General features: G+C 55.7%; 1 protein-coding gene across 1 annotated transcript in view; it reads left to right on the top strand.

The window, feature by feature from the left end:
- STIM1 (stromal interaction molecule 1) overlaps positions 1-18160 on the top strand; it is a 42820-nt gene extending 24660 nt beyond the window's left edge. The window contains exons 2-4 of the mRNA XM_087722008.1: positions 7202-7332; positions 17493-17690; positions 18125-18160. Of these exons, the coding sequence (XP_087578134.1) occupies positions 7202-7332; positions 17493-17690; positions 18125-18160 (365 nt within the window). The remainder of the gene's footprint in view (positions 1-7201; positions 7333-17492; positions 17691-18124) is intronic.
- The last annotated feature ends 1184 nt before the right edge of the window (positions 18161-19344 follow it).

The following is a 19344-nucleotide window of genomic DNA, read 5'->3' as shown; positions in this document are numbered from 1 at the left end:
GGCCTTCCGAAAAGCCGTCAAAACCTGGCTGTGCCGGCAGGCCTGGGGGTGATGAGTTCCCCTCCCCTCTCGACTGGTATGGCTGTGTGATTCTTGTTTATTTTAACCATGTGTAGAGTGTTCTATGTTCCCCCTTTCCCCCTCCGAGTTGTTTGCTGCCCTGAGTCCCTCCCGGAGAAGGGCGGCATACAAATAAATTAAATCTGAATCTTAATCTTAGAGAGAGCCTCACAAGGGGCTGGGAAAAGGATGAGCGTTCCCCGTATTTACGACAGCTGCCGCACCCCCCCCCCCACGGTCACATGATTTCTATCACTTCAAACTGATCTAAGCAGCAAATCCCGGAAGTCCTCTTTCATCCCCCCCTCTCCCCCCCCCCCGGGTGCAAGAAGTGGTTTCCAGGTAGGAAGACAAGTGGATCCATTGTTTTGCCCGGCTGAGCCGGTTCCTTGGGCCCCCCCCTCTGCCAGCCCCCCCCCCCAGCTCTGGAGGGGAGGATCTCTGCTCTTCACTGTCTTTGCAAAAGGGTTTCGTGCTTCTGAATTCCGGCGTAGGCTGTGCCTGCTAGGAGGTCTTGACTCACAAAAGGGTTTTCTTTTTTAATTCTTATTTTTCCCCTGCTGTGATTTCCCCCCCCCCCATTCCTCCCTCCCATGTGGGGCTGCAAAAGGGCCTTTTTTGTGTTCTCGTGTGCCCCGGGCCTTCCAATCCCCCTCGCTCGTGCTCTCCCCGGGGGCTCCCAGCTTCTGCCCCCAAAGGGGCTTTTTCAGAAGGCAACTGGACTGTTTTTCCTTGAAGACATTTCCCTTCTCCTCCAGGAAGCTTCTTCAGTTCTGGCTGAACGGTGGAGGGCGGGAGGATTTTTTTTTCTTTTAAATTTTTTTAATTGCTTTTTTAACATCCCATAGATCCATCTTACCTTACAACGGTCCTACTTCTTCTTCCCTCCCTCCCTCTCTCCTTCCCTCGTTTCTTCTCTCCTACTCCCCTTCCTTCCCTCCCTCCTTCCCTCTTTCTCTCCTTCCCTCCCTCCTTCCTTCCTTCCCTCCTTTCTTTTCTCCTTCTCTCCTTCCTTTCCCCCTTCTTTTCCTCCTTCCTTCCCCCCTTCCTTCTCTCCTACATTCCCTCTTTCCTTCCCTCCTTCCTTCCCTCCTTCCTTCCCTCCTTCCTTCCCTCCTTCCTTCCCTCCTTCCTTCCCTCCTTCCTTCCCTCCTTTCTTCTCTCCTTCCTTCCCTGGTGGGAGGATTTATACGCCTTGCAGCCCTCTGGTCCCTCTGGGAGTCCTTGAGGTGGGTGTGGAGCCGCCTTGGCTAAACCTCCAAGCGGCCCCCAGGGCTTTCGGAGAGAGCGCTAACCCCCAGGTGACCGCGAGGAATATAAATCCTTCCACCAGGAGGGAGGGAAGGAGAGAAGGAAGGAGGGAAGGAAGGAAGGAGAGAAGGAAGGAGGGAATGTAGGAGAGAAGGAAGGGGGGAAGGAAGGAGGAAAGGAAGGGGGAAAGGAAGGAGAGAAGGAGAAAAGAAAGGAGGGAAGGAAGGAGGGGAGAGAAGGAGGGAAGGGGAAGGAGGGAGGGAAGGAAGGGGAGCAGGAGAGAAGAAACGAGGGAAGGAAAGAGGGAGGGAGGGAAGAAGAAGTAGGACCGTTGTAAGATAAGATGGATCTATGGGATGTTAAAAAAGCAATCTTCAAGTATATTGTCAACTGTAGGGAAAAATTGTTATAAATGCATATTATTAATAACAGTTATGAGATCATATAATTGTGAATGTATATATGAAATTGATAAAATAAAATAAAAAATTTTTTTTAAAAAATCCTTCCACCATTCAGTCGGAACCGAAGAAGCTTCTTGGACGAGGCGAAACCTCTTCGAGGGAAAACAAACTCCAGTGGCCTCTTGAAAAAGCCCCTTTGGATGGCCGAGATCCTCCGTAGACATTTAAGGCTTGTGGGCTTCAACCGTTGGGAGTTTATAAGTCTTAAAGTTGCCACGCTTGGAGACCCTCGGTTAAGAACACGAGAACCTGACTGGGCCGTTGGGATGCCTTTGGAGGACTCGTAAGCTTGGAGTAGGGAGCGAGGAGCTCCGTTCTCCTGTGGCTTTCCCTCCACCAGCATTTTGGGCCGGTGTTTGGAGAGGATTCAGAAGGCAGGGTCCAGGAGAGGCTGAGATACGTAAAGTTATGGAAAGGCAGCGAAGCCTGTAAAAAAGAGGAGGAGACTCTAGAACAGTGTTTCTCAACCTTGATGACTTTGAAGTCCTGTGGACTTCAACTCCCAGAATCCCCCAGCCAGCATAGATGGATCCGAATAGAGTGGTCTTCTGCTCCAGCCTCCACCCCCAAGCAGGAAACCCTAAGAGACCATTAGAGAGAAGCCACCTACAGCAATGGTTCCCAAACTTGGCAACTTTAAGACTTGTTGGACTTCAACTCCCAGAATTCTCCAGCCAGCTCTGCTGGCTGGAGAATTCTGGGAGTTGAAGTCCACAAGTCTTAAAGTTGCCAAGTTTGGGAACCACTGGGCTACAGAACCAAGGAGGCATTTCCTGACAGCCAGGACAAGCAGCCCACGGGACAGAGGCTGCCTTTGGAAGTTGTGGGAGCCTCATCCCTGGAGGCCTTCAAGAAGAGGTTGGGTCTTGCCTGAGCAGGGGGTTGGACTAGAAGACCTCCAAGGTCCCTTCTAGCTCTGTTTGTCTACTCTGTTCTAAATGGGTCGCCCATGGGTCTCTTCTGGAAAACCTCCTGGGACGGAGAACTCGCAGCTTTTGGACTCCAAGCCATTCCACCGGTCGCTTCTCAGGACGTTTCTCCTTCGTTCCAGGCGGCTCCTAATTTCCACCCGCTACTGTCCTGCCTCAGGGGCTTTGGAGAATAGGTGGACCCCCCCCACCCACTCTCTTCTCTCTGGCAGCCCTTCATACACTGGAAGGCTGCTATCCTGCCACCCCTGGTCCTGCTTTCCCTTCAACCGGACCTCCCCAATTCCCCCAACCGTTCTTAGGTTAAGGGTTAGGGTTAGGTTTTTCGTTAGGTTAAGGGTTAGGTTTAGGGTTAGGTTAAGGGTTAGGGTTAGGGTTAGGGTTAGGTTTAGGGTTAGGTTAAGGGTTAGGGTTAGGGTTAGGTTTAGGGTTAGGTTAAGGGTTAGGTTAAGGGTTAGGGTTAGGGTTAGGGTTAGGGTTAGGTTTAGGGTTAGGTTAAGGGTTAGGTTAAGGGTTAGGTTTAGGGTTAGGTTAAGGGTTAGGGTTAGGGTTAGGTTTAGGGTTAGGTTTAGGGTTAGGTTAAGGGTTAGGGTTAGGGTTAGGGTTAGGTTTAGGGTTAGGTTAAGGGTTAGGTTAAGGGTTAGGGTTAGGGTTAGGGTTAGGTTTAGGGTTAGGTTAAGGGTTAGGGTTAGGGTTAGGGTTAGGGTTAGGTTAAGGGTTAGGGTTAGGGTTAGGTTAAGGGTTAGGGTTAGGTTTAGAGCGTTAGGGTTACGTTTAGCGTTAGGTTAAGGGTTAGCGTTAGGTTTAGGGTTAGGTTTAGGGTTAGGTTTAGGGTTAGGTTTAGGGTTAGGGTTAGGGTTAGGGTTAGGGTTAGGGTTAGGTTAAGGGTTAGGGTTAGGTTAAGGGTTAGGGTTAGGTTTAGGGTTAGGGTTAGGTTAAGGGTTAGCGTTAGGTTAAGGGTTAGCGTTAGGTTTAGGGTTAGGTTTAGGGTTAGGTTTAGGGTTAGGTTAAGGGTTAGGGTTAGGGTTAGGGTTAGGGTTAGGTTAAGGGTTAGGTTTAGGGTTAGGTTAAGGGTTAGGGTTAGGGTTAGGGTTAGGGTTAGGTTTAGGGTTAGGTTTAGGGTTAGGTTAAGGGTTAGGGTTAGGGTTAGGGTTAGGGTTAGGGTTAGGTTTATGGTTAAGGGTTAGGTTTAGGGTTAGGTTTGGGGGGGGTTAGGGGAAGGTTTTAGCTTTATTTTTACATTTTTCGATCTTTTTCGTCGCGCTGTGATGACGTCACATACGCGCTTTCGTCGACCGTGATTTTGTCGTCCGCGGTTTTGTGGTGGAACCGTTCTTTGTATGTTTTAAGCGCCACCTGCAAAAAACAGCCCTTCACTGTCCTGGGAAGACAGGCTCCCCGTTACGGCTGCTGCTGTCGCGGAGGGAGAGCCAGGCGTTTGAGTCCTACGCGTGCCAGAAGAAGGGGGCCGGGGGGGGGGAACAACTGCAAAGTAGGAATGCCGGTGTCTGAAGGGTGGCCGTGCCCCTCCTTCGGCCGGATGGTTCCCGCGGGGCTGCTCAGCCAGTGGGGGCACTTGAGGCTTTCCCAGGAAGCGCCCTTCCTTTGTGCCCCTTCCTGATAACGCCTGGCTTCGCTCCAGCGGTCTCTGACGTTGGCATGGCGCACGCTGAGCGAGGCTGGCATTTTCCCTCTAGGAGAACACGGAGGCAGCTCTGTGCCTGCTTTGGCTGGCCTCGCCCCTGCCCCCCCCCCCCCGGCCTCTGCCGTCATCCCTCCCAGCCCAGCCCCTCCTGCGGGAGACGCAAAGGAATCCGGGGAGGGGGGCTGAAAGGCTGCCTCCTGGAGCAGCCGTACGTCTTTATGGGCGCGTAATGCAAACGGAGACGCTGAGGCTCAGTTGTTTCTAGCGCCAGAGCGGCATTTTTAACTCGGCCTCTGGAGGATCATAGGATCCTGGGGCTGGAAGGGAACTTGGAGGTCTTCTAGCCAACCCTCTGCTCAAGGCAGGAGGCCTCATTCCAGCCCAGTCAAATGGTGGCCCAATCTCTTCTTCAAAACCTCCCGTGTTGGGGAGCACCACAACTTTCTGGAGGCAGGCAGTTCCCCGGGTTAATTGTCCTCCCTGTTAGGAAGCTTCTCCTTAATTCCAAGTTGCTTCTCTCCTTGATCAGTTTCCATCTGTTGCTTCTTGTCCCTGCCTTCAATCCACCCACCCACCCACCCACCCATCCATCCATCCATCCATCCATCCATCCATCCATCCAAATAAAGCTGGAGGGCACCTTGGAGGTCATCTAGTCCAGCCCCCTGCCCAAGCAGGAGACTTTACACCGTTCCAGAGAAACGGCTGTCCAGACTCTTCTTCAAACCCCCCAGTAATGGAGCAGCCACGACTTCTGGAGGCAACTTCTGTTCCGCTGGCTAATTGTCCTCCCTGTCAGGAAGTTTCTCCTCAATTCCAGCTTGCTTCTCTCCTTGGTTAGTTTCCCTCCGTTGCTTCTTGTCCTGCCTTCGGGTGTTTTGGAGAAGAGGTGGGCCTTCTCGCCCTCAGATCCTGGGAGGGGGCTGTCGGGTCACCCCTGGTCCTTCCCTTCGTTAGACTCGACCTACCCGATTCCTGCAACTCTTCTTCAAAGGGTTTGTGCCCCGGAGCAGAGTTCCCCAAAGTTTCCGGCTTTGCGGGGTGGGGGTGGGGGTGGTTCTGCATGAATGTCCAGCAAGCGTGAGTGTGTGCAGCTCTTTATTTGTGTCAGTGGCTTGCACGCACACCTGCAGCTCAAGTGGAGTACGTGTGTGCTAAGCCAAGGGAGGGTGCGGGGGGGGGGGGATTCCATGCTCGCTGGCCATTTCCACAGCCCCGTTGCACAGCCCTCACCTTGGGGAGCCCCAGGCCCTTGGCAGTAAGGCAGGGGTGTCCAGACGTGGGGACTTTAAGACTTGTGGACTTCAACTCCCAGAATTCCCCAGCCAGCATAGAGCCGGGAGGCTTCGACTGGAGGAGACCCCAAGGGCCCTGGAAAAGGGGCTCCTGGCCTCACGGGACCTGAATTCAGACGTCACGGTCTCCCAGGGTCACTCGATCCCCTCTTGCAACCTTCTGACCAGCAAAGCCAATGGGGAAGCCGGATTCACTTAGTGACCGTGTGACTAGTTTAACGAAGTGCAGTCATTCGCGTAACAGCCGTGGCCAGAAAGGTCGTAAAAAATGGGGCAAACCCCACCAGACCACCGTTTCGCTGAGCAATGTGAGCCTTGGGCTCCGTGGGGGTCCCAAGGGGGGGGAGTCGCTGCGTAGGGCATGGACTGGCCTACTCCAGCCAAGCAGGCGGCAGAAGTGACGGCGGGAGGGTGGTACTTCCAGGCTTGCCAGAGGGAGCCAATGTCGGCTGGAGGGAGCCTGGCGAGGGCTGCGGTGGGGGGGGGGGCAGGCGAGGGCGAGGGCATCCAATGGCGAGCAGCTTCTGCAGTTTCGGGAGAACCAGCCGCCTGCAGCTTCCCTGCCCACACTTCCCCCCGTCGCCCCCCCGCTCTTCCGAGCGTGCCCAGGGTGACTCAGCCAGCTGAGCCGGTCTTCCGCTGGCACCTGTGCGCACAGGGGGGGGGGGGGGCAGGAGGTGGGCGGCCTTCGCAGCCTCTGACTCATCTGGGCGCTTTTGGCTTTGCACACTTGGCTGGCAGAGCCCGTCTTGCTCTCTTGCTCTGGGGTGGAGCCGGGGGGGGGGGGCATTGCAGGGGCCCAGGTTGAAACCCTGCCAGCTGCCGGTCTGTGTGCTTGAGTTGGGGGGGTGGGTGGGGTCCTGAGAAAATGGGGGTCTTCTGAAACCCGAGAAGAAGAGGGAGGGGGGGGGTCCTTGCTGGGCTGCTCCGATTCCCTCCAGGCAGCCCCTGGGCTGGAAAGGCGTCCCACAAAGTGCCCCCTCTGTAAGATTTAAGTGCAGGGAGTCCTCGACTTACGACCACTGTGGAGCCCAAAATTTCTGTTGCTAAGTGAGACAATTGTTAAGTGTTTTATTACATTTAATGACCTGTCCGGCCACAGTTGTTAAGCGAATCACTGCAGTTGATAAGTTAGTAAGTTACAAAGGGACTGTGACTTACGACCATTTTCACACGACGGTTGCCACACTCCCAGGGTCACCTGATCAAAATTCAGACGCCTGGCAACTGACTCTTATTTATGACGGTCGCCATGTCCTGGGGCCCCGTGATCCACTTTTGCGACCTTCTGACCAGCAATGTCAATGGGGAAGCCGGATTCACTTAACGGCCGTGTTACTCGCTTAACAACTGCAGTGATTCACTTAACAAATGCGGCAAGAAAGGTTGCAAAGTGAGGCCGAGCTCCCTTAACAGCTGTCTCGCTTAGGCAACATAAATTTTGGACTCAGTTGTGGTTGCAACTTGAGGGCTACATGTACAAATAAAATACTATTAAAAATACGAATACCTGATGCTTCCCGGGTGTTTCTAACTCTCCCCTTCCCCCCCCCCCAGAGTTCTGCCACATCGACCGGCCCCTGTGCCACAATGAGGACGAGCAGCTTAGCTTCGAAGCCGTGCGCAGCATCCACAAGCAGATGGACGACGATGCCAATGGCAATGTGGACGTGGAGGAGAGCGACGAGGTGAGGCTCCCGGGGGGGCCCTTGGCAGCCTCTGGGCTGCGCCCCCTTCCTTCCCTGCTCGCTTGGTGGGTTTCCCCCCTTTCAGCTGACCCAGAGTTAGGTGGGGGCTTGTAGAGCCGAGGTGGCGCAGTGGTTAAATGCAGCACTGCAGGCTACTGCTAGATCAGCAGGTCAGCGGTTCAAATCCCACCAGGCTCAAGGTTGACTCAGCCTTCCATCCTTCCGAGGTGGGTGAAACGAGGACCCGGATTGTTGTTGGGGGCGATATGCTGACTCTGTAAACCGCTTAGAGAGGGCTGAAAGCCCTATGAAGCGGTATATAAGTCTAACTGTTATTGCTATTGCTATCAGCAGGGTCTGGGGGGCTTCTGGGACAAGGGACCAGGCCACTTCACTGCCACCGTCCTCCTCATCCTCATCCTGACTCCCAGGACCCTCCTGCCCACCACGTTCTGCGTCACACCTTCTCCTCCCCCCCCCCCACTCAGATCAGCAATCGACAGCATCCGTGGAAGAGCCTCCCGGGACCCTCCAGAACAAGGCAGGACAGAAAGTAGAGCAGAGTAGACTGACAGAACAGAACAGAGAATAAATAGAGAATGGAACTAGAATTCATTCTGGGCCAAGTGTGATGAGACACACAAGGAATCCGTCTCCAGAAGCTCACAGTGTACCTATAAAGAGCAAGTAATGGGTCACGGATCATAAATCATGGTTACAATCATTAATCTTAGTTGCAAACAACAACCGATGAATCATAAAATGCCAATAGGAGGAGAGAGCAGGGAAGACGGGGAAAGAGGGGAAGTGAGGAGATGCTTTGGGAACGAAGGGTTCAGCAGAGCGATGACACGGAGGAGGAGGCCGGTGGTTTTGGCCAGCAGGGCCTTAGAAGGGAGGGGGGGGTCCACAGGGGGAGAAGCTGAAACAGTTTCTGTCCAGGACCTGAGGGTTCTGCAGATATTTTTCTCGGCCCTCTTTCTGGATCGTTCACTGAACGGAGGAAGGAAGGCAGGCCGGTTGCAATGATTTCTCTGGCTGATGCCTGTGCCTGCCCTCTTTGGTTGCCATTTTTATGGATTCCTCCTGATTTCAGAATCTTGGAAATGGGGATCCTGGGGAATCTCTGCATTCCCAGCCGGGGCCGGTGCTTGGCCTGGCCTGCTCCGCTCTCCCCATGGAAAACGTTGACCTCTCGGACAATCCCCTTCCGCCTGCCACTTGCTGCCTCCCCTCTCCGGCAGTGGTGGGTTGCAGGCGGTGCTCCCTGGTACGGGCACACCGGAGCCTGCCTGAAGCACCGGCTACCGTTCTCCGGAAGGCCCACCCGCCCACCTGTGCCCCTTACCTGTCATTTAAAGCCTTTGGTGCTTCCGCGCACGCGCATGGCACATACAGCCCCCGGGCGACGCTCCACCGAGCAGCTGGAGCGTTGCAGAGGCTTATGGAAGCGTCGCTGGCAAATATGGCACATGTGCGTGCCTCCCGCCAGGCCCGTTCCAACCGTACCAGTTGGAACGGGATCCAAAACCCACCACGGCTCTCCGGAAGTTGCAATTCAGCGTCCCTTTCCATCCAACGGCCGCCCTCCCTCGGAGGGGAGAGCAGGAAAACAGCTCCCTCTGGAAGAGCCCAAGTCCTTCATGCTCAGTTCCTCACCCTCTTCACGTCTTCAGAAAGTGTTTCTGGGCAGAGTCATGCTACCTTACCTAACAGCATGGAGCCCCCTTTCCTGCCTCGATATGGTTTCCCCACACCGGAAGTTTTCAAGAAGAGATCGGAAGACCATTTGTCCGAAATTGCATGGGTTTGGACTAGATGACCTCCAAGGTCCCCTTCCAACTCTGCACTGCAACCTTAGGGCTGTTCCTTCCAGCCTTTCCTCCCTTTCATTTCACCCCAAGTGGCTTTTTTCCCATTGCTTTTAATTTTAATACATTCCACTCCGCTGGAAATTCTTTCTTTATCCCTCTTCACCCATTTCTAAAACAATCGTCGCTCCCATCAGTTGCCCCCCCCTTTTTTTTTTGCATGGAATGCAAAGCAGGTCAAACCGGAGCAGCCCTTTTCAACCCTTGAAGGTGGCCGGGATTTGGTTCCCAGCGTGGCTGCCTGGGGGAATTCTGGGGGTTGAAGTCTTAAAGTTGCAAAAGTGGAAAGAGGATCCCATCTACTCAGCCTGGGCCCAGTGCTGAAGGTTTCACATAGGAGATCCATTGTAAAGGATACTTGTAGCTCAGGGTTGAACTGTGAGCATCTTTGGTCTTCTCTGAGCTGGATGGTTTTCTTGCAGGCGTCTCAGGACCCAACTAGAGAACGTCATCAGTGCTAGAAGGGAGTGGAGTTTGCAGAGTGGAGGAAGGGGAAGAGGAGGAGGAGGAGGACTGTGGGGTCCTTGGTGCTCTCTGAGCTGGGCTGTTTTCTTGCAGACGCTTCATGGCCCAACTGGGGAGCATCATCGATGACAGAGAGGAGGAAAGCTTGTGGGTCTGGAAAGAAGGAAACTTGCCAGGGGGAGAAAAGGCCCACCGGGACCCTTGGAAGGGCAGGGCAGAGCAGAGGGTCAAGAGCTCAGGGCCTGGGAGGATGGCCCCGCACTCGCTCCCTAAGAGCAGCTCAGCAAAGGGAGGTTTTGATTTCGTTTTTGGGGGACGTGATGAAACTCTCGGGTGTCAATCCCCTGGATGCTTCCCTTTCGAACTGGCGCCCTGAATCCAGCAGGGAGGCCTGGGGGCTTAAATGGACTCCCCCCCCCCACTCCGGAGTCTATGTTTAGGTTCCGCTCCCTTGGCTGAAGCCTTGGCTGAGGGCCCTGCCCCTCCTCCTCCTCCTCCTCCCAGGTGCGTCAGTCAGCAGAGGGTGGCTGCCTCTAAACCTGCCCTTCCGGTTCTGGCCTGGCATCTCATGGCAACCAGCCCCTGCCTGCCTGCCGAGGCTTGTGTCCCCCCCTCCTCTTCTTCCCAGCCCCTCCCTGAGTGGGCGGAGGGCAGCTTCCCAGGGGAAAGCCTTCTCTTGGGCAGGGCTGAGCTGGTGTGTTGATGGACGCTCAGCCCCCTGAGTCTTTTGGGGGTGCCTAGAGTACGATCCAGGCCTTGGAGAGGGGGCTAGGCGGCCCTTTGTCCAAAAGGGTAGAGCAGTGTTTCTCAACCTTGGCCACTTGAAGATGTCCGGACTTCAACTCCCAGAATTCCCCAGCCAGCGAATGCTGGCTGGGGAACTCTGGGAGTTGAAGTCCGGACATCTTCAAGTTGACAAGGTTGAGAAACACTGTCCTAACCACTGCTGGGGAATTCTGGGAGTTGAAGTCCGGACATCTTCAAGTTGCCAAGGTTGAGAAACACTGGGGTAGAGGGTCTCTTGCTTGAGCGGGGGCACGGGGGGTGGGAAGGAGGGGGACTCCTTGGATGAGAAGCGGAAGGTTTCCAAAAGAAACCAAAAGCCAAGAAAACCCCACTTGTCTTTTTTTGGGGGGGGGGAAAGCCCCTTCGGGGATGGCTCAGCCTCTCCTTGCCCACTGGCTGGCTGGCAAGAAGGACTCCCTCACCCATGGTGCACAGAGCTTTCTCGGTGGGAGGAAAGAAGGCCGGCAGGACGGGGTTAATTCCACCCTGCTGGGGCTTGAATGGCAGGTGGGGGTGAGGGCAGGTGGCCCCCCCCCAACAGAGACAAGGACAAAGCAGGCAGGGAGGAGGAGGAGGAGGAGGAGGAGGAGGGAGGAGGAGGAGGAGGAGGAGCCGGCCAGGCCTTCAGCCGCTGGCATGAGAGCTTCTGACCTGGCCTAGAAAGAGCCGGGAGGGAGCCGGATGGGGCTCTGGGTTCTGGTTCCCTTCTGCGTAGGGGGAGGGGAGGCTGGGGCTGGGGAAGGGTCCCACAGGGGAGGCAGCAAACCTCTGCAGAGCGAGGGAGGAGGGGAAAGGCAGAGAGCTGGAGGGTCTCCACACAAAACATCCCCTTCCTCGAGGCTTTACAAGCTCCCTTTTCATGGAGGACTCAGAGGAAGGAGACTCTGGGAGAAGATGAGGAGGAGAAGACAGGATGTCCGTCATGTGGGGTCCTTGGTGCTCTCTGAGCTCATTGCTAGCCCCCCCTCCTCCTCCTCCTCCTCCTCCTCCTCCCTGCAAACCCTCCTCCCTTCTAGCACTGATGATGCTCCTAGCTGGATCAAGAAACATCTGCAAGAAAACCACCAAGTTCAGAGGGCACCAAGGACCCCACCGTCCTCCCCCTCCTCTCCACGCCCCCCCTCCCTTCTAGCACTGATGATGTTCCCTCGATGGGCCATGAAACAGCCAAGCTCAGAGGCCCCCCCGGGACCCCCCCACAGTTCAAGTCCCAAAGATCCCCTTCGGTTATCGCTCTTCACATTTGATGGCTTCTCAAGAAACGTTGCAAGAAATCCCAGCCATTTATGGACTTGAAGAAGTAGGACCGGTCAGTCGAGATGACCCTTCCTTCCTTCAGATGCACCACTGCAGAAGCCCAGGACAGAGTTCCCTCCCTCCCTCCCTCCCTCTCATCCATCCATTGGCAAGGACAAGCCTCTCCTACCCGTAGCGCTGTGTGTGTGTGTGTGTCTGAGCCCCCACCCGTCACTCAAGCGCAGTTGACCGGCTCCTCAGCTGCCGTCTTAATATAGTCCCGGGGAGCCTTTCCAAGATCCAATTTGAGCTCCCGATCAGCTCCCTGCAAATCCTCTCCTCCAAGATCGGTTTTCTCCTCCTGCCCATCAGGTCACTAAGGAGACCCGTCAGCATTCGGGAGCCCCTCCCTCCTTTTAGCCCCAGGCCGCCACCGTTTATCTCCACGACAGCAGACTTTTGGGGAAGACCCTTGGGTGATAAAAGGGGAGAATAGCAATAGCAATAGCAGTAGACTTATATACCGCTTCATAGGCCTTTCAGGCCTCTCTAAGCGGTTTACAGAGTCAGCATATTGCCCCCAACAATCTGGGTCCTCATTTTACCCACCTCGGAAGGATGGAAGGCTGAGTCAACCCTGAGCCGGTGAGATTTGAACCGCTGACCTGCTGATCTAGCAGTAGCCTGCAGTGCTGCATTTAACCACTGCGCCACCTTGGCTCTGAGAAGAGCCTTTTACCCACCGGCCACGGGTGGGTTGGGGAATTCCGAGAGTTGGACCCCCCCCTGCTCCAAGCTAGGCGGGGGGGTCCACCCCAGCTCCCCCCCAGAGCCCTGCGCAGGAGTTCTCGCAGCTTGTATGGTCATTTTGCAGGTTGATGCCTTGTGGTGGTCCTTTGGGGTCCCTGATCTCCTTGACCCCTTGTTCCCCCCTCCGGCTTTTCTGGTGGGCATCTTACGGGCGAACCCTTCCTCCCCCTTCCCTCACCCCCCCCCCTTTTAAAATGCACTTTCATTCTTTCTCCAGTTTAGTAGTTTTGAGTCTCCTCTTCTGAGCCTTGTTCCATTAGGTGGACATAGGAAGCAGGAGGATCCAACATTGAGGGGGGGCCCTCTGGGTGGGCGGGCAGGTGCGCCAAGGTGCCCCACTCGGGGTCTCCTACTGAGAAGTGGAAGTCTTGCTTGGCTGTGCCAGGAAGGAGGGAGGGAGGGAGGGAAAGAAGGAACTAAGGAAGGCAGGCACAGCCTATGGGCTGCCCAGAAGACCACCACCCCCACGCACCAGCAGCAGAAGCTCCGCCCGGTTGCCGCCTCTTCCTGGGGCCCTTGCAAGGCGGACCTCGCAGGGATCACTTTCCCTTCCTGAGCTAAATATACCCATCAACAGCTGGTTCCTCTGCCTGCTTCCCTGGGGGTGGTTAGGACTGCTGTGAGCGGCATGGAGGCTCTGGATGTCCTTGCCAGGCTCTGGCTGGAGGTCACGGGCTGGGCTGGGGGAGGGGGGCTGCATGGAAGCAGGCTTGGGCCTCTGCTTTGCCCCCCCCCCCCACACACACACAGGCCACAGGGCTTGGCTGCAGGGCTTAAGCAGAGCCGTCCGTCCGTCCGTCCGTGATCTTGGAGCGTCTTGAGAATTTTCATCTCTAACCTTCTGGCCTTTCTCTCTGCTTGCAACCCTGGCCTGGCTCTCCGCAAAGGTCACTCACTGCAAGGCCCGGGAGGGTCTCCCTGACCCTTCCACAGGGGCTTTCGGGAGGCCCAGCCAGCCAGAAGAACATCACAGAGGAAGGAGGAGGAGGAGGAGAGAAGAGAGCTGGAAGGGACCTTGGAGGTCCTCTAGTCCAGTGTTTGTCAACCTTGGTGACTTGAAGTCCTGTGGACTTCAACTCCCAGAATCCCCCAGCCAGCATAGCTGGCTGGGGGAATTCTGGGAGTTGAAGTCCACAGGACTTCAAGTCACCAAGGTTGACAAACACTGCTCTAGTCCAGCTCCTGTCACCCACCCACCCACAGGCATTTCCCCATAAGGTCCACCCTAGAACAAAGGGTAACAAGAGTTGGAAGGGACCTTGGAGGTCCTCCAGTCCACCCCATCCTGCTCAAGCAGGGGACCCTCCACCATTTCTGATAGATGTCAGCCCAGACTCTTCTTGAAAGCCTCCAGGGATGGAGCCCCCACAAGGTCTGGAGGGAAGCCCCTTCCCCACTGGTTGATGGTCCTCCCTGCCAGGACATTCCTCCTTAGTTCCAGTTGCTTCCCTCCTGGGAATAGCCTCCACCTTCCTTGTCCTGATTCCTGGAGTTTTGGGGAACAGGTGGGGCTCCCTTCTTCTCTGGGGCAGCCCCTGAGATACTTTCCCCCTTTTTTTCTAGACTGCCCCAAGCCAAATCCTGCAAGTGGTTCTTCAGAGGTTTCAGCCTCCGGGCCTTTAATGGTCTCTGCGCTTTTTCCAGAGTCTCAGCACCTTTTTTTGTAAGGTGGGGACCAAACCTGGATGTCGGATTCCAGGTGGGGCCCTACGGAGGCTTTGCAAAGCGATGCTGACTCTTCCCGTGACTTTGATGCCAGGCCTCTGTTTATGCGACCCCGGGTGGCCGTATTTGCTTCTTCGGCTGCTGCACACACCTGGCTCATATTTAAGGGATCGTCCACCAGGAAAGGATCCCTCCAGGCCCAGCTGTGGCTCCTGTGTGTGTGTGTGTTTGTGTGTGTGTGTGCAGCCCTGGGAGGTTTCTGTTTGCCATTAGCTGCTTTTTCCCTCCAACACCCCTTTTCTTCCCTTTGTGGCTGTGGCTGTGAACGCAGCACCCTCCTCCCTGCCTGGGGCTTGCAGGCTCATTTCGGAGGGGGGGGAAAAGAAATTGTTGTTTTGTTTTTGACACTCTCGATTTGACTTTGCTTTTTTTTCAAGCCCAGAGTTTGGAGTGGTGGTGAGAAGCAGGAAATGGTGTCAACTCATCTCCTGCCTCCGTCTTTTTTTCTTCTTCTCCTATCTGGGTGCTTTTAAAAAAAAAAGAAATATGCAAATGCTTTTGCAACGAGGCCTGCTTAAAAGCCACAGCCGCTGACTGCCTCGGGGTGGGGGGGAGTGTTCAGCTCAGGGCCTGGAGCCTAAACTTCACGGGCGACTCCCGGCTGCACACGGGTGGAGTGGAAAGGAGCTGCTTTCATGCTTTCTGCCTGCAAATACGGGAATCTCCCAGGGTGGCCAGGTAGAGCTCTGGAGGAGGGCTGTGGCCAGCCGAGGTGGCGCAGTGGTTAGGGTGCAGTACTGTAGGCTACTTCAGCTGACTGCTAGTTCTGCAGTTCAGCGGTTCAAATCTCACCGGCTCAAGGTTGACTCAGCCTTCCATCCTTCTGAGGTGGGTGAAATGAGGACCCAGACTGTGGGGGCGATATGCCGACTCTGTAAACCGCTTAGAGAGAGCTGAAAGCCCTATGAAGCGGTATATAAGTCCAACTGCTATTGCTATTGCTGTCCACCCTTGGAGACTCTGGTGGACTCCAACTCCCAGAATCCCCCAGCCAGCTAGACGGGTGAAGGCTCCGTTCTCTGTTCATGTGCAAGTGTTCCTTTCCCTGCCAGAGTTGCCCAAGCAGGAAGCTACCAATTCAGACAAAGAATAAACCGCCACAAGGAACCACCAAGGACCAGTGGCGGATTGAGGCTCCCCGGTGCCCTACGCACTCACAAATCTTGCTGCCCCCCCCTTCCCTCCCTTGAAGAGACTGTACAAATCTTCATTGCTTTTTTTTCTTTCTCAACTTTGTGGTGCCCCCTTTGGACCAGTGGTGCCCTTAGCATGCGCTTAGTCTGCTTAAGCCAGTGTTTCTCAACCTTGGCGACTTTAAGTCCTGCGGACTTCAACTCCCAGAATCCCCCAGCCAGCGCAGCTGCGCTGGCTGGGGGATTCTGGGAGTTGAAGTCCGCAGGACTTAAAGTCGCCAAGGTTGAGAAACACTGTCTTAAGGTTTCATACAGCACTGCCAAGAACTCTCCCATCAACCCTGAGCCACGAGCATAAAATGAGAGCAAACCCTTCTTCCTTCTAGCGCTGACGAGAAACGCCTGCTAGAAGCCCACAGTTCTGCTCCTCCTCCTCCTCTACCGCTCCACAAACCCCCAACCCCTGTTAACCCTGAGTATGTTCCCTAGTTGGGTCATGAAACGCCTGCAAGGAAACCACCAGAGCTCAGAGCCCCCCAAGGAGCCCCAAAGTCCCACCCTGAGCTACAACGGTTCCCTTCTATTGGCTCTCCTTGTGTCCCCGCCCCCTCCCCAATGAGATCATCCGCTTGGGTGGAACATAAAAGAGGTCATCAAGTCACTCATTGCTCAGCCCGTGACCCATGGAGGCGGCTGGCTCCTTTGCCCCCAACTTTTCCATCTTGTACCCACCTTATTACCCTGGGAAGGGGCCCTGGGGCTCTTCTGCACCAACCCCCTGCTCAAGCATGGAAACCCTGTACCCCCCCGGTGGCCAACCTGTGGCACCTGTTCCAGAGGTGGCACGCAAAGCCCTCTCGGTCTGCGCCAAGGCCAGGGAGCATGCGTGCACCGGGAACCCAAAGACCAGGGGCTGCCTTGCGCATGTGCACCGGCCAGCTGGTTTTGGGGATTGTGGTTCTCTGGCACGCATGCGCGCATTTGGTTTGGGCACTCGGTGCTGAAAAGTTTTGCCATGACTGCCCTAGAACATTCCGGAGAAATGCTGTCCAGGCTCTTCTTTGAAAACTCCAGGGAGCCACAACTTTTGTGCCCACCAGCACAAAAAAGGGCTCCGTTTATGGGCGGAGCGTTTTCTTCTGGGGCAGCCCCCGCCTTCAGTGATGGAATAAAAGTATTACAAGACTCGGGAGGGGCTTTGGAGGACATCTAGTCCAACCCCCCCCCCCCCCTGCTCAAGCAGGAGACCTGCGTAGGCTGTTGCAAAAAAGCCCGTCTCGCCCACCCGTCCCTTGCAAGGTTGCTGAGCTGCGACAGCTGTTGGCGAGGGCAGAAGCAGCGAAAGGACGCAGGGGAACCGGACAGGTGGATGCTCCCCCCCCCCTTCCTGCAGAGCTGTCTGTCATGGGGCAGGCGGGTCTCGTGCAGGAAGCAGGCGGGGGGGGGGGGAAAGAGGGCAGGTTTCCAGGCCACCAAGAGCAGCCCTTCCTTCCCGTGTTTTGGTGAAAGCCATTTGCATAAGAGCCGGGAAGGCGCTTGGCCCAGATCCAGCCTCCTCCGGTTGGCAGGGAGCCTGGCAAGGGCCTGTCCTTTGCGTAGGACGGGCATAACTGGTTGGCATTGACTGTCAGACCTGCCTTGACTGAAGACGTTTGGGAAAGAAAGACTCTCGACTGCATTGGGTGGAAGTGAGAGGTTCCGTCACTATAGTTAAGTGGTTGCAGTGGAAGTGAAGCCACCGGAGATCTGAAGATTCCCCTGCAAAGGTTACACTGTCCCCCCTTTCCCTGGCCCTCCCCCCCTCCCCCCCCGTTGATCAATCCCTCAGCGTCCAATAAGATGCCTTTATGATGCTTTGGGAAGAGCTTGAAGCACGGGGCCTCTCAAGGCAGTTTCGCATTCTGCCAGGTGTCCTCATTGGCTGGTTATTCCGATTTGGCACCTCTGGTCCTCACTAACGAGTCAATCTCCCCCCCACATCAATTATCTTCTGCTTCCCAGGCCCACCTCTCCTCCCCCCCCAGATCCCTTCCCCTCCCCCTCCCTTGCAATTGACGGCAGGACGCCCCCCAAGTGAAGTCCCTGAAGATGGGAGAGCCCCTGACCTGGCCTTTTGTCTCCCTTTCTTTCCCAGTTCCTGCGGGAGGACCTGAATTACCACGACCCCACCGTCAAGCACAGCACCTTCCACGGGGAGGACAAGCTCATCAGCGTGGAGGACCTTTGGAAGGCCTGGAAGGCCTCGGAAGGTAAGCCAGAGGGCACGCCCACAGCTGGGGGCTGCCAGGGGGAGCCAGGCGGGCGGCTCACAGGGTCTCGACTGCAGGAAGAGGCTTCAGGAAGGGCTTCTTGGCCCCCCCAAGGGCCCCCAGGGAAGTGCAAGAGAAGAGATGGAGATCCCTTCCACCTCACCCCCCCCCCCAAGGAAGGGCAGCACAGGACAGGCTTAAGGTGGCCAATGGTTCCAGCCCCACACAAGGAAGCTCTCCAGGGGTTCTGCTTGTCTCCTCAAGAGGGACCCCTGGGAACCTCTGGGAACCTCTGGGAATCGCTGGAGCTTTTCACCCACCCGCTCTCTTGAGTTTTGGTGGTTTTCTTGCAGATGTTTCATGACCCAACTAGGGAACATCATCAGTGCTAAGAGGGTGTGTGTGGAGAGGAGGAGGACTGTGGGGTTCTTTGTGATCTCTCAGCTTGATTCATGGCCCAACAAGGGAACATCATCAGGGCTAGAAGGGAAAGGGGTTTTCTCTTGTTCATGCACAGTACAGTGGGCGTCCTTTCCCCTTCATCATTGCTTGATGGGATTCTTTGTCTGGGGCTAATCCCTGCTTCTCTGGTCGTGGCCTTGCTGGAGAGATTCGTTCTGGTCGTTTTGTTTCCTTTGTTGTCTCTCGAATGGTGTGTAAATGTGATTGATGACACCATGGGCACTGATGACGTTCCCTAGTTTGGCTCAAGGGACGTCTGCAAGAAAACAGCCCAGCTCAGAGAGCCCCAGGGACCCCGCAGTCCCCCCCTGAGCTGCAGAGATTCTCTTCGGCTGATCCAGTTTGGCCTCTGCAGAAGAGAGACCCGTCTCAAGCACCGGGCGGGGAGGGGGGGTGTGGATCAGGAAATCTAGGCACTTCAAATGAATATAAAGTTTTATTTGGATCTTCTGCTCTCTGCAAGAATCTCAACCATGAACGGTCAAAATGAATTGGAGGCAGATGAGAGTCAGTGGAATCCAAGACTCGAGGCTGATGACGTGTTTGACTCTTCCCTCCCCTCGGGCTCAGCCCGGTCATCTCCTGTGGCCCCGGCCTCCTGCGCAAGAGGTTGGGGAAAGGCCAGGAGAGGCAGGAGGCAACTTCCTACGGGGAGGGGACTCTCCCTGCCCCCCCCAGTGGGCCTTGGTTTCCTCCGCTTCCCCCTCCTCCTTCCTGATTCGGCTCCCCCTCGGCTGCTTCTGCCTCCTCCAGAGGCTTCTCTCCTCCCGCGAGAGAACCTGTTTCCGTTCCTCACAGGATTGTTTGTTTTGAAACTTTTTTACACTGGGAGGTTCTGTTTTTTCCAAGAGTTTGGCAAGGTCTTTCGTGCAAGAACGGCTGGCCGGGCCAGAGGGAAGGATGTGACAATCACCAGTGTTTCTCAAGGCGTCTTTTGGGGGGCTCCTTAGTGGAGATGTCCAGGCCGAGAGACTCGGGGTGACGTCGGAGGAATAGCCCCCAAGCAGCTTTAAGGCCCCTGGACTCCAACTCCAGAGCCAGCTGAGGGATTCTGGAGTTGAAGTCCATGGGTCTTAAAGTTGGACGCCCCCTGCCTTAAAGAGGAAGCACGGGAGGCAGTTGGGATGGGAGTGAGGGGGTTGAGGAGGGCTTGGGGGGTCTCTCTTCCTCTGGCCACGGAGACTGGCTCCGTCCCGCAGCTTTAGGGGTCCCTGGGGGAGATTCATCCAGAGCAGAGGGGAGGGCTGACCCTGGAGGGAGGAGGGGTGGAAGGGC

This window comes from Thamnophis sirtalis, unplaced genomic scaffold, assembly GCF_051295495.1.
Source record: "Thamnophis sirtalis isolate CommonGarterSnake01/CBP01778 unplaced genomic scaffold, rThaSir2_p1.2 scaffold_8, whole genome shotgun sequence".
NCBI lineage: Eukaryota > Metazoa > Chordata > Lepidosauria > Squamata > Natricidae > Thamnophis > Thamnophis sirtalis.
Note: the sequence above shows the minus strand (reverse complement) of the source record. Positions and strands in the feature narration are given on the sequence as shown.